Raw genomic sequence first — 15,125 nt, forward strand, 5'->3', positions numbered from 1 at the left:
TTTCTCTATTAAAACCCATAAAAAATGTAACTCTGAGGCCGTGTTCACACGTAATGTAAATGCTGCTTTTTTCTGCAGGTGTCTGCACCACACAGCGCAATAACAATCTTCTCTGATTATTGCATGCTTGCTGCGTTTTTATGAATTTTCCAGATATTTGATACATTTGGTGTTGATGTGAATCCGGGACTTTAATGCTTTTTTATTACTACAGAAAAGCTTTGATTCTGCATTTAAAAATACAACCGCATTTTTTGCGCTTGTATTTTTTTCCAGGCTCCACAAAGACGTCTATAGAGAAAAAAAAACACCAAAACCGCACAGTTCAGCAGCATCTTTAGATGCACTGAGGGCGGAGATTTCATGAAATCACATCCACTTTTTTTGGACACTTTGTCCATGTTCCCATGTAGCGTAAATGCCAGGTTTTAAGTATACTATGCAGATGCGGTTTCTGCACCAAACCGTGCAATACCTTATAGCCGGGTTTATAGGTCAGCTTCAGTCCACCTTATGAAAACAATGGTCATGGGTGCACGTAGACAGGGAAAAGAAAATCCAAACCAATGTCCAGGAAGCAGAACTCTACGGCAGACACCATCCAATTTTCCAAAGTGCTTTATTCCATCATCATGTGAAGTTAAAAGTAGCGGGGAGAGAGCCGAGTGCAGGCCCCCTAATTGACGATGGCCGTTTCGCACGTCCTTATGCTTCTACGGGTAAATGCCATTTTTTTCTGTTGCTTTTTTTGCACTTTGCACATAACTTCTGCTGTGTTTAACTGTCCAAGCAAAGTGGATGTGATTCCATGAAAAGAAGCCGCTGAACTATGCGATTTTGATGTTTTTTTTTTCTCTAGAGGTTTCTATGTGCAGCTAAAAAAAATGCATGGAGAAAATGGCAGTTACTTTTTAAGGGCAGAATTAAAGCTTCTCTGTACTATAAAAACATTAAAAAATGCGGCTTCACATCTGCACCCAAACGCATTAAATTATGAGGAAAAGGCATTAAAAATGCAGCAAAAATGCAATAATCAGAGATGACTGTTAGGCTAAGACCGCACTTTGCGTTTCCACCTGCGTTTCAGCTGCTTTTTAGGTCTGTTTTGAACTGCACCTTTTTCATGCCAAAAGGCATGCGTTTTGATTTTCCAGCAAAGTCAATGGTAAATGGTGATTTTCAGACCGCACTTTACGTTTCTAAACGCTGCATTTAATTTGCATATTTTGTGGCAAAAACCATGCGTACAAAAAAGCAGCATGTCAATTGTTTTTGCCATTTTGGGTGCGTTTTGCTAACATTGAAGTCAATGAGAAATGGCAAAAACCAAGAAACATCAAATTTCCTGCTTTTTACCTGCTTTTTAGGTGCAGAAAACATGCGTTTTGGACTTCAAAAACACATGCTTTTCTGACATTAAAATAATGGAATAATATGTCCCTTTACACACACACACATAGTCCAACAATTAAATTAAAGAAAATTATGATTGTATTGCTATTTTAGCATTAAATATTATAAAACCGCTATAATTTCATGAAATATAACTATTTTCTTTATTAATTCCAAAATTATATATGTTTTCTTTTTTTTTTTTCTCTTTTTTCATTCTGTTTGACTAGTTAATCTTTATTTAGCAGTGTCTTGATGTTCAAAACGCATCTGTCAAAGCGCTGGTGAAAAAGCATGAAAAAAACGCGGAAAACGCATCTTAAACGCGGTAAATACGCATGCGTTTTCAGCGCTTAAGTTCTGAAAAAGGCAACTTTGGTCAATCAATTAAGCCCAAAACGTGCATTTAGAACTGCAAGTAGGAGTATGCAAAGTGCGTTCTTAGCCTTATTGTATAATTTGGTGCAGATCCTGCAGAAAATAATAAACACTGGATTTCTGTAATGTGTGAACCTGGCCTAATGGACACAAAAAAGCAACATGTCATATAGTGATGTTTATATAGATATGAGAACGTTTTGGCTGGTACAAATATGAGTGAATTAACAGTCCGGGGTATCTGCTGAACATCGATCACTGCCAAATGGGTGTGTTTGTGGTGTGGTCAGGGACGTGGTCAAAATTTGCCGCAGCGCGCTGTGCATGCCACATACTTTCTCCGTCTTTCTGTTCTTCAAAATTTGGAAGGTATGTCCATCTACAGTATATCTATAAAATAGTATGCATTTGTTTTTCAGGCCTAATGGTGCATATTTTAGCAAAATATTAATTCAGAAACTGCAAATATTATGTTAAAAACAAAGCAACAACCCAGAATCCTACCCCTTGATACACTTTTGGATGGAACAGAACAAGCTAATACGAAAGATATTTGGGATTATACAGGTGGACATCTTAATCATAATCATCTTTTCAAGCCACTGGCTCTAGAAGAAAAGGGTTTCTGGAAAAGTGGAAAAACACAAGATCAGCATAAAGGAAAGGTTAAGAGAATGAAAGATTCCTTTATAAACGTTCCACTCAAGACCAGTTTTATAAATAAGGATCCTGTGGGCAAGTCCTGTTGTCCAGGTTCTTCGGTTGTAAAACTATCTGTACCATATACACCAATAAACACACCGTTTGCAAGTTCGGTTGTAGATGGTTATTCCCAAACAGCAGGTTTAGAAAATCCTGAACAAAACAACTATAGGGGATCACCAAAGAATAAGGAGCTGAGACTGCCAGAATTAAAAGTACTGAAGTTTGAGGGACCACAGTCAACTCAGGATAAAAGGCAGGAATATCAATTTCGTCCAGCTTACTTTACTGGTATCACAAAAACTGACCGGTTCAGTATGTTCTTACAGTTTAACAAAGAGATTCTTCAAAAGAAAGACTTATCAAAAGACTTCTACAAGAACATAACTGTTGAAAGCGATGAGAAGAAGCTAACCAAGGTAATAATCATAATGAAAATTATGTTTCTTTAAAATGCTTCTCATTGACTATTAGTAATCAGAATGATTAAAGGGAACCTGTCTGCTATTCCTATTTGTGTACTTAGGGAAAGACCTGTAACTCGACTGGAGCAGAGTTTGGAGACACCGGCCATGGGCCTCGTTGAACTTGTCAAGTCTCACCCTATGGTCCCCGGACTAAATTTTCTAACTATGTTTTCTTTGAAAAGCCACAACTTTTCAAAGTAAAACATATCTGGCTATCGTTTCTAGCTGGGTTCTGATTCAGTCTGCCTATGGTTCACTCAGCATCAATCTAGTGACAGGTTCCCTTTGAAGCTCTGAAAAATATAATTTTTTATTGTTTCAGGATCTTCAGAACATTACCCATATTAGGCCTCCTCATTTTGCCCGTCTACAAGTCTTCAGCGCAACATTTGAAAAAATCTGCAACAATTGTTCTATGTTTGGAAATATTCTAAAAGAAATTAAGGTAAGTATCTCATTTTACAAATTTAATATACAAAAGTCATGGAGTCATGGGAATCACAAGATGGATAAACTTGTTAGTCATTGAAGTTACAGGACAGATAGACATTTTAAAGCTGGAAATCACATGACTAGGGTATTGTAAAGTGTCTCATGCACAATAACCACAAAACGCTGAGTGACATTGGAAATATATGGCCACAACAGCCTTTATTAATTACAATTAACAACATACGCAAACTGATAACCATCATAACCATAACCTTTTTTTAAATATTCCTTTAAACATTAAATAAGTGCAAGTGGACGGGTCATTCACTGGTTCTGGATCCACGAGACAGGATGTCCCAACGGCTCTTCCTCTTCTTATCAAGGTAATTCTTCTTCTTTTCCAAACCTTCCTAAAAACTTCCCACCAATCGCATAGCAAACTCAAACCATGTGACCACTCAAATCCAAATAACTCTCCCCAAACCCTGTCTAGCAAATGCGTCAAAACTCGCTAACCCTTTCCTGCTCAAATTCCCTATTAATCCTATATGTGCCTGTCCTTACAAACCCCTGTCATGTCCGGTCTTCCACTATGACTGCACCCCCGCTCCAGGCCTTCTTTTGACTAGGGTATTGTAAAGTGTTCCATGTACAATAACCACAAAACGCTGAGTGACGATGGAAATATACAGCCACAGCATCCTTTATTAATTACAATTAACAACATACTCAAACTGATAACTATCATAACCATAACCTTTGCTCTGAGGAGATCATGGATGTTCTGAACCACTAAACAGCACCAGAATAACATCTCCAGTTGTACTGCTCCAACTCGGGGCTGAGAAATGTCACAGTGCTGTCCCCTCCAAGCTTTAACCTGTTCCCTGGAACCATCCCGGAATGTAACCATAAACAGGTATGAAGGGTCAGCATGCCTCCGATGTGACCCCTTACACCGTTAACCAAGGCCATCCCTGACCTTCTCACCTCCACAGCGATCGGACGCAAAACCTTGCTCATGAGAGTCCAGCCACACCTTTAATGCCTTATTTATTCCTTTCTTCAGATCCAAATTCCACAAATCCAAGCCCATATCGTTTAGGTGAACCCCATCCACTCATAGGAAATCAGGGTCGGGTACCTCCAACTCTCTATGCCATACCACCACTTCCCCATGTCTTCTCACAATTTAGAAAAAGCTCTATTAACTCTCCCTCTGGCCCTGTAAATTCTGTCCACCAAGTGAGCAATCTACAAAGTAAGGCGCGCCACTATTTCCAACCTTACCATGACCACCTTAGGAAACATATCCCAAAGCCTCATTAGATCCAATTTTATATCCTTGACTAAGTCCCCAGATGATCGGACGCCTAGGTCATGAACCCCAACATGCAACACTAGAACATCCGGCGGGTGATTCAATCTAGCATATTAATGGAGCTGGGGTAGGACTCCATTCCATAGAATGCCCCTAATTCCAATCCAGTGCACGCTTGCCTCCTCTCTCTTGAGACCTAAAAATCTACCTTCAGGCCTTCGGTCCACTCGCAGTGGGCCTCAGTACATGAACGAGTGCTCCAAAATCCATACTAAGCATGCATTCGGATCTGAAGAAAAATAAAATTAGATACACCACAAGAAAACAGGACAACAAAACCAACATTTGCTAAACAAAACTACAAAAATACATATGACTTGTACCTATTAGATTCCCATTGACCAATCTGCTTCACCACACTCTCAGTCAGACCCCACCGAGCTGCCTATGTTGCCGCCCCAATTCTAAAAGAATGTGACGTGAATTCCTTATGATTCAAACCTAAACATTTTAAAACCTTCCGAAAAACCACCAAAAACTTAAATCTGGAAAGAGCTCTCCCATCCTCATAAATTAAAAATGATCTATCCTCCATCCTAGGCCTCCGAAGTAAAAACTCACCGACCCGGTGTACTGGACACGCTGGAGACCAAGCTACTCCAAACAAAACCACCTTCTTTTCTCTGCATGCTTAGTTCATTTTGGACCGACCCAATACACAAATCACCCGATCCTGAAAGAATTCCACGGCTCCAAACAACAACCCATCCTGTTACAGCAGCGTTCTGCTAATCAGCTCACGAATTTTGAAGTCCCCAAAAAATGCCAACTTGGAACAACTGTACCTCAAATTCATCTGCGCAGATTCCTTTAAAGGCCTCTAACATGGACCCCAGCAATGCAAAAGAATCTGGCTTTTTGCTGTCCTAAACCATAAAGTGCCTTTTATTGCCTCTCAAAGCCCTTTGAACAAAAAAATCCTTCGTCACATCCACAATCCGTCTCAACCCGAACCAAAACGACATTTTCTTTAAAATATTTGATCCTGACACTCCTCTTGAAAAACAATGACCGATAAAATATAACAATGACAAAAGATCCTCATTCACCCCTTCTCTGTCCACCGACCTACAGAATTCCAACCACTCCTTCCATACAGCATCATATGCTTGTCATGACCATGCCCTGCAGGTCTGCCATCCTGCAGACCCGGTTTCACACTCTTGCTCTGTAGGCCAGCTTCCTGCAGAGCTGGTGTACCCTTTTGGACCTCCCTGGGTTTTCGGCCTCTCCCTGACTCTATTTCGACTCCCCCCTCGTCTTATTATGGAGCTGATCCTGCTGGAGTGCTGCCAGTGATATTTCCGGTTTTGTCAAGTACTCGGCTCTGATCTGCTTGTGTCTTCCCTGATCTTGTCTTACTACCGCTCCCCTCCTCCGCCTCTCCCGACTTCCTACCTCTGCCAGTGTCTGCATTCCCTATCCCCTCTGTGACCCCTCTCCGTCTCATCTCCTGATTCTGTCCTGCTCTTCCTGCTGTTCTGACCTCCTCCCTCCATGTACCTCACTCTGTCTTACCCACAGTCTCCATTCCTTCCCATCCCTGTCGAATACTCTCATCCCTACTTACTGACTGACTCCTTCTGTGTACTGACTTCGGCTAGCTCTCTGACTTTGTCTCGGTTTTCGATATTATCCGGACGTTAGCTCTCTGTGCATCGATCTTGGCCTGTTTGACTACTCTCTTCAGGTATTGCGCTACATAGTGTTTCTACCGTACAGTTCCTGGAGTCAACGAGCAGAATCGGTCCCACTGGAAATGAGAAATGGTGTCCGCTAAGCAATTATGTACACCCGGCACAAGTTTAGCAGACAACCATGCATTGAGTTCTAAGGCTATGTGCCCACGGGACCTTGTTTCTGCGGATTTTGCCGCGGAAAACCTGCGGATTTTTCTGGATTTTCCAGATAAATCCGCAGGTTTTAGCATGTACAGTCACTCCCCATGTTATCCTATGGGACATGGTGAGTGCTATGTCTACGCTGCGGAAAGTGCAGCTGCCGACCATGCTCCGGATGTAGGCATCCGCATGTATAATTACATGTCAATTATTCATGCGAAATTACCTGCGGATGTCCCGGCCCTCCGCTATGGAGATAAGAGGCCGGGACGTCCGCAGGTAAGCCGCATGAATCTCCGCATGTTTCCCGCAGCTATTCCGCTGTAATATAGCAGCTAAAAATAGCTGCGGACGCCGGCGAGCAGCTGCAGGAAACATGCGCTCGTACCAGCGGATACATCCGCAGGTACGAGCGCCCGTGGGCACATAGCCTAAACCTCTCAAGATAAAATTCTGCATTTGGTTCACCACCAGAGGAGAGGAAGCAGACAAACTATTAATAATTTGCACGACTGCCATGTTATCGCAAGAAAATTTGACCCTCCTATTGCGAAATGCTTCGCCCCATACCCCAATGGCAGCTACAATAGGAAATAACTCAAAAAGTGCCAATTTCTGAACGAGACCACTTTTTCTCCATGCCTTTGGCCAAAAGCCCTAACACCACTTCCCTTGAAAGTAAACGCTAAAACAATGTGCACCTGGTAAATAGTTCTAAATCTGAACTATCCACCCAATCCTCCATTAAAACGGATTTTCCAGTGAACTTGACCAAAAAGAAAGACCAAATCTTCAGGTTTGCTTTTTGACAAGCCGACAGGCGGACAAAATGACTCGAGTGCCGCACGCCGGCGGTGGCTGCTGCCAACTGCCGGCAAAATATTCGCCTCATGGGCATAATTCGAAATGCAAAATTTAGCTGTCCTAACAACGACTGGATCTGACGCAAACGTAGTTTTTTTGCCTATCAATGCCGCCTGCACCTCTGATCTCAAATCCATGATCTTATTCATCGGCAAACGGCACTCAATAGCCACTGAATCCAATTCAATCCCCAAGGAACATATAGTCATGGATGGACCTCCGCCGGGATCCCAAACCTCTCTGCCAGCTGCTCAATTGTGTTAAGTATCAGAGAACAACAGTCAGAGTCCGCAGAACCCAGTCACAAAAAATAGTCTAGGTAGTGTGAATAGGGGATGTTAAAACTGAAAGAAAACCTTTTTCCAGTAACTCTGCCCTATCCAGATACTCCTTTAGGTAAGGTAGCATCGCTTCGATTCTCACTGGTGTCGCTCCCTGTTACGGGGGGACCAGCAGATTAGGACCAGGGGTATATATCCTAATTGCCAGTCGGGGCCCACCGTGCTCCAGATGGTAATGGAGCTGCTGGCACCCTGTGGGTTAGGCGGAGACTATAGAGCTGGATGGCTCTGAGATAACTCAAGGAACCGGTCACGTGTGTAGGGACACGTCAGACCGGACGACAACCCAGTTAGCATTTCGGTGGAGCGGACGCTACTCCGACCACGTGTGTAACAACACGTCAGGCCGGATGGTAACCAGTTAGCGTTGACCGAGAAGACCGCTGCGACAACGCCCTGTCGGCCACGTGTGCAAGACACGTCAGGCCGAGCGGTCCTCCGATTATTGTTTCTGGCCACCACTCGACTGGCCACGTGTGTAAAGGACACGTCAGACCAGGTAGTCACACCAGTAGCATTTGACTGGGAAGCCGAGGAGGATAGTAGGGTTCACACACCCAATCCAGGAACAACCTGGTAACTTCACAGGGGTTCTGGGGTGCGCGTAGAGGGCACAACCGGACAGGTGGCGCAGCAGGTACACTGTCCGTGTGCGTAGGATGCACAACTAAACAGGTGACGCAGCAGCCGCAGCCCAGTTAACGCCACTGGACTGCTCTAGCACAACAGGAACGGTAGCAAGGAAGCACGGCGCCTGACCCTCATGTGCTGAGCCACGAATCTTGGCGTGACAGGCACCGTTCGCCTAGCCCTACCTACCGCTTCCAACAAGGCTTATGCCACCAAGAACTCTAAATGAAGACTGCGCACCTCCATGTTGTCTCCAGCCTCTTTTATAACCTGGGTCCGCCCCAAACCCAGGGTGGAACCACCAAGGTCCAATAGCAGAGTGCCATGTCATCAGTGACGTCACATGCGACCTATTCGGAACCGCCATGTCATTGATGACCTCATGGCAGCCACGCCCCAAACACTTCACCAGTCATCGTCTGACGACCAATGGTGAGGTGCCAGATCATAGGGGCGGGCCTCTGCGAGCCAGTCCGGAGTTGCTACGTCATCAGGACACCTGACACCCTCTGCCCTATCAGGGCCTGCCACCTCACGGACATGCTCAGTGAGGTCCTTACCGGACCTAGCCTCTGATGCACTAAGTGCCTGAGCATGCTCAGTAGCCTGAGCAACAGGCTCATAAAGCATACTATCAGTTTGAGCATGCTCAGTAGGCACATCCCAGAACTTAGACACAGCACGAAGTCCAAGTACCTGTGCAAAGAGGCTGTTAGGGTTAATTGTGGGAGCATGCTCAGTAGCCTGAACTGAGGACTTAGTCTCAGACATAACACAATCAGGATGAGCATGCTCACTAGACAAAACACCGGGCTTAGACTCTGGCTGGGGTAAAGCGGCGCACGCATGCACACTAGCCGCCTCTCCACACTTAGACGTGGTGGAAGGAGCAGCCAACTGGACGACCCGAGGCACGGCCAAGAACGGCAGCCTGGGCGCAACAGGAACCGCAGCAGGCTGCTTGCGGCTATGGCGGCGCCGGTTCGTAACACTCCCCTTCTGGTTAATATCTCCAGTACGCCCTTTTGCTTTTTTGAAACACTTAGATTGCATGTGATTTTCACCATAGAAGGTACACTCATGTTGAAAGTAATAGTTTGAGCCATACCAGCATTGACTGTCATTAAACTGCAAACATCAACCGGGTCATTGATGGGCCAAGGATGTCGAACTGGATGTCGACCCCCAGCCCCCGACCAAAACGGCTGCAGATTAGAACGCGGGGGCCCCATAAGGTGCATCCATAACGCAATGTCCTTATGGTCCCACACCGAAGACCTGGTCTAAAAGCCTTTCTTTGGCGGAACTGCTTGTCATAACGAAGTGAAGCAGTGCTACCATAGACCCTATAAGCCTCACTTATAGAATCCAAATGCCAAAATAATGGGGAACAATTCTGCAGCACCTTTTCCCCAGTCACACTGACTAAAATGGCAAATGCCTGCAGCCAGTTTGAAAACGTACGAGGTATCAAACGGTACTGCCATTTTTCTTCCTCCTCCTTCTTACTCTCATCTGGCTTCACTTTATCTAGAATGAATATTGTCAAAGGGACTAGTGAAAAAACATACTCATCCTTCCAAATTTTTTCACGTATGTCCTGCTTTAGGTGGGCACCGATGGGCCCGTCAAAACAGACATACGCATCGTCCAACCTAATACCAGGGTCTGCTGACCCTGCCAGGGAACCCGTACCCGAGACCATGACTTGAGAAACCGCTGCATTACCACCAAGGTCCGCTGACCCTGCTGAGCACCCCGTCCCCAACACCGCCACTTGAGACACCGCAGCATAAACCACTGAATTGGTATCCTTATTACCTTACCCATCCATGCACTAACCGGCGAAAACTGACCAACCCCTTCAGGGATTAACTGAGCCATAACAGCACACATACCAGCTAAAAATTGACAGACAAATTCACCAAAACCCTGCACCTCTGCTGCTCTTCTAGCACTAACCAAAGCCTGTCTATGCTCATTCACACTGGACACAAGAGACGACACAGGAGACACACAAGACGAGGACAAACATAAAGGGGGGTTCTCACCAGGCTGGGAGGATGCCGCAAGAGCTCTTACACTGGATTAGACCAAGGACCGTCCTCTGGGACTCCCTCGGCGTCCTCCTGGATGTTGGACTCCTCTTCTGACCTACCGTCCTCTTGACCTCGTCAACTGCTCTTTGTGCAGGGGGCCTGCTGGAGCACAAGCCCCCCAGCCTGTACTGGACCCAGCCTGCTGATCCCACTGCTGCGGGCCGGCTGATGTGCCTTGCCTTTGTGACTTAGCTCCAATCCAGGGCAAGCACTGCTGTCCCCTGGGATCCATCATCTAAAAGGGGCGGAGCTACTCGCTACCCCATGATGTAGTCAGGCCTACTCCTAGGCTGTGCCTGCGGCCTAAAAGCATCGATTTCCCTGCTCCGCCCCCGCCTGTCTTCTCTCACCGGCCTGGTCTGGATCATAGACCTCTTCCCACCAGTGTAACACCACTGCTCCCTTGCTGCTGGAAAAGACCCTGACGGGCTCCTCATCCTCCTCCACTGCTGGGGGGCATTGGGGCTCCAGGGCTCTGGCGGATGCCGCGACGTCTGGTGGGCGGATGGACTGACTCATCCCTCTGCCCCAGCAAAGAGTTCAGCTGCTCCTGCAGCCACTCGCGGCCATGCTCCTCCATCATCGTCTTCAGTGCAGATGCCACCATGGGATCCATGTCGTTCTGCGGTCCTGGATCCATGAGACAGGATGTCCCAATGGCTCTTCCGCTTTTTATCAAGGTAATCTTTTTTCTTTTCCACACCCCTTCCTACAAACTTCCCACCAATCCCATCGCAGGTCCTAACCATATGCTCACTCAAATCCCTATAACTCCCCCCAAATCCGGTCGAGCAAACGCGCCAAAACTCCTGTTAACCCATTCCTGCTCAAATGCCCTATTATCCCTATATGTGCCTGTCTATACAAACCCCTGTCATGTCCGTTTTTCCGCTATGACTGCGCCCCTGCTCCAGCCCTTCTCTGGACAGATAGATTCATTAGTGCTGGAAATTACAGAATGGATAGACATGATAGTGATGCAACTCACAGGAGGGATTTACATGTTAGTTATGGAGATCAAAGGCTGGATAGACATGTCAGTGCTTGAAATTGCAGCATGGACAGACATGTTAGGCAGGCTTTGCACGTTGCGACATCGCAAGCCGATGCTGCGATGTCGCACGCGATAGTCCCCGCCCCCGTCGAAGGTACGATATCCTTGTGATAGCTGCCGTTGTGAACATTATCGCTACGGCAGCTTCACATGGACTCGCCTGCCCTGCGACCGTCGCTCTGGCCGGCGACCCGCCTCCTTATTAAGGGGGCGGGTCGTGTGACCTCACACGGCAGGCGGCCAATAGGAGCGGAGGGGCGGAGATGAGCGGGATGTAAACATACCGCCCACCTCCTTCCTTCCGCATATCCTACGGAAGCCGTGGTGATGCCGGTAGGAGATGTTCCTCGCTCCTGCGACTTCACACACAGCAATGTGTGCTGCCGCAGGAGCGAGGAATAACATCGGACCGTCGCATCAGCGTAATTATGGATTACGCCGACGCTGCACCGATGATACGATTACGACGTTTTTGCGCTCGTTAATCGTATCATCGAACCTTTACACACTACGATGTCGCATGTGATGCCGGAAGTAAGTAATTTTCAATTTGACCCCACCGACATCGCACCTGCGATGTCGTAGTGTGCAAAGCCCGCCTTAGTGTTGGATATCACAAGATGGACAGATATGTAAATGTTGAATATCACAGGATGGTTAGATATGTTACTGCTTGTTATCACAGGATGGACTGAAATGTTTCAGATGAAAATCACAGGATCTATAGATGTGTCATGGTTCCGATGTGCGGAGCATCTTGTGCTCTGTTATGTTCTGCCATGCTCTCCTGCAGGGTCAGTACTTGCCTGTTCCATCGCGCAGAGCGTTTTGCAGGTTTAGATGCTCTGCTGTTTGTCTTGAGCTCCTGTTGACGGGTTGTTTCTCAACACAGAGTCCTACGCTGCTGCTGGGAGGGGCTTTCCCATATGCTCCTTGTTCTGGCTGATTGCTCTGTTTCATTAGGGAGCATGCTTGCCCGGAACGTTGCCAGTCATATTTCCTGGTTCCGCAGTAAGTGCTCTTGGCTTCCGTTTGTGTACAGTTATCTGATCTTGGCTTGTCGACCTTGGACTGTAGTTGACTCTGCTCTGTCCGCCCCTCTGACTTTGTCGTCACCTTCTGGATTCTGACCTGGGACCTGATCACGTCTCCTTCTGCTCCCTGTATCCTATACCTACTCTCCTGGAATCCTGACCCTGGGCCTGTATCTTGATCTCATCTCTGCCTGCTCCCTGTGTCCTGTCGTGATCTTCTGGTTCCTGACCCCGGCTTGTTTGACTACCTCTCCGTTCACACTGCACGTAAGTAGTATCTAGTGCCACCTAGTCATTAGCATCACACTACGCCACATAGTGTCAATCATCACACATGTTACTGATTGAAATCACAGAATAGAAAGAAATGTTAGTGTTGGATATCACAGGAAGGACGGATATGTAACTGATGGATATAACATGATGGATAGAAATGCCAGTGATGAAAATCACGGGATACATAGACATGTTAGTGACACGCCCGCCCCAGAGCTGGGGGACTCGAACCGGGCTGGACTAGTCTGGGGACGTCTGGGAACCGGGATGGACTAGTCCGGGGACGTCAGCCGTGACTGGGTCCGGCTCCGTGACCCTGCTGGTGTCTTTTGGAGTAAATAAAGGGGGTTTTAACTCCTTAGTGACGGAGCTAATTTTCACCTTAATGACCAGACTAAATTTTGAAATTCTGACCAGTGTCACTTCATGAGGTTATAACTCTGGAATGCTTCAACCGATCCCAGTGATTCTGAGATTGTTTTTTTCGTCACATATTGGACTTCATGTTAGTACCAAATTTAGGACAATATTTTTTGTGTTTATTTATGAAACAAATTTAATTTTGGCAAAAATTTTGAAAATTTAGCAATTTTCAACTTTTGAATTTTTATACCGTTAAACCAGAGAGTTATGTCACACAAAATAGTTAATAAATAACATTTCCCACTTGTCCACGTTACATCAGCGTGATTTTGTAACCAAATTTTTTTTTTGTTAGGAAGTTAGAGGGGTTCAAAGTTTATCAGCGATTTCTCATTTTTACATCAAAATTTACAAAACCATTTTTTTAGGGACCACTTCATATTTGAAGTGACTTCGATAGGCCTAGATGACAGAAAATACCCAAAAGTGACACCATTCTAAAAACTGCACCCCCCAAAGTACTCAAAATCACATTCAAGAAGTTTATTAACCCTTCAGGTGCTTCACATGAACAAAAGCAATGTGGAATGAAAAAAAGCAAAAATTAAATTTTACCTAAAAATGCTGCTCTAACCCAAATTTTTTCACTTTTAGAAGAAATAATACAACAAAATGGACCCCAAAACTTGTTACCCACTTTCTTATGAACGCGCCGATACCCCACATGTGGTCAAAAACCTCTGTTTGGATAAATGGGAGGGCTCGGAACAGAAGGAGCAATATTTGAATTTTGGACAGCAAATTTGGCTGAAATAGATTGCGGGCACCATGTTGCATTTACAAGTCCGCTAAGGTACCTAAACAGAAGAATCCCCTCACAAGTGATGCCATTTTGGAGACTAGACCCCTCAAGGCCTCTATCTAGGGGTATAGTGAGCATTTTGGACCCACAAGTATTTCACAGATTTTGTTAACGTTACGTTGTCATATTGAAAATGTTAATAATTTTCTCAAAAATGTTGCTTTAGCATCAATTTTCTCACTTTTTCAAGAGGTAATTCCAAAAATTTGACCTCAATGTTTGTTATCCACTTTCTTATGAGCGCGGTGATAGCTCACATGCGGTCTGAAACCTTTGTTTGGACAAATGGGAGGGCTTGGAATGGAAGGAGCAGTATTTGAGTTTTGGAAACGAAATTTGGCTGAAAAAGATTGCAGGCACCATGTCGCATTTGGAGGTCCCCTAAGGTACCTAAACAGGAGAAACCCCCCACAAGTGACCCCATTTTGGAAACTAGGCCCCTCAAGGAATTTATCTAGATGTTTGGTGACTACCCTGAACCCCCACGTGCTTCACAGAAGTTTGTAACGTTGAGCCATGAAAAAAAAAAAATAATATTTTACCACAAAATCGTTACTTCAACCAGGTAGCTTTTTTCAAGAGTAAAAGGAAAAAAGTCAGCATAAAATTTATTGTGCAATTTCTCCTGAGTTTGGCGATACCTTAAATGTGGTGGAAATCAACTGTTTGGTTGCATGGCAGGGCTCGGAAGGGAAGGAATGCCATTTGACTGCAAAATTGGCTGGAATCAATAGCGGACGCCATGTTGCATTTAGAGAGCCCCTGAGGTGCCTATACAGTGAAGCTCCCCAAGATGTGGCCCCATTTTGGAAAATATACCCCTCAAGGAATTTATCTAGATGTTTGGTGAGTACCCTGAACCCCCAGGTGCTTCACAGAATTTTATAATGTTAAGCCGTGAAAATAAAAAAAAATAAAAATTACCACAAAGTTGTTATTTTAACCAGGTAGCTTTTTTTTCACAAAGGTAACAGGAAAAAACTGCACCATAAAATGTATTGTGCAATTT

General features: G+C 45.3%; 1 protein-coding gene across 1 annotated transcript in view; it reads left to right on the forward strand.

Annotated features, from left to right (window-relative positions):
* Positions 1–2,222: 2,222 nt before the first annotated feature.
* The window catches only part of C3H6orf118 (chromosome 3 C6orf118 homolog), a 582,436-nt gene continuing 569,533 nt past the window's right edge, over positions 2,223–15,125 (forward strand). The window contains exons 1-2 of the mRNA XM_075339774.1: positions 2,223–2,891; positions 3,262–3,384. Of these exons, the coding sequence (XP_075195889.1) occupies positions 2,241–2,891; positions 3,262–3,384 (774 nt within the window). The 5' untranslated portion in view covers positions 2,223–2,240. The remainder of the gene's footprint in view (positions 2,892–3,261; positions 3,385–15,125) is intronic.

This window comes from Anomaloglossus baeobatrachus, chromosome 3 (assembly GCF_048569485.1).
Source record: "Anomaloglossus baeobatrachus isolate aAnoBae1 chromosome 3, aAnoBae1.hap1, whole genome shotgun sequence".
Lineage (NCBI taxonomy): Eukaryota > Metazoa > Chordata > Amphibia > Anura > Aromobatidae > Anomaloglossus > Anomaloglossus baeobatrachus.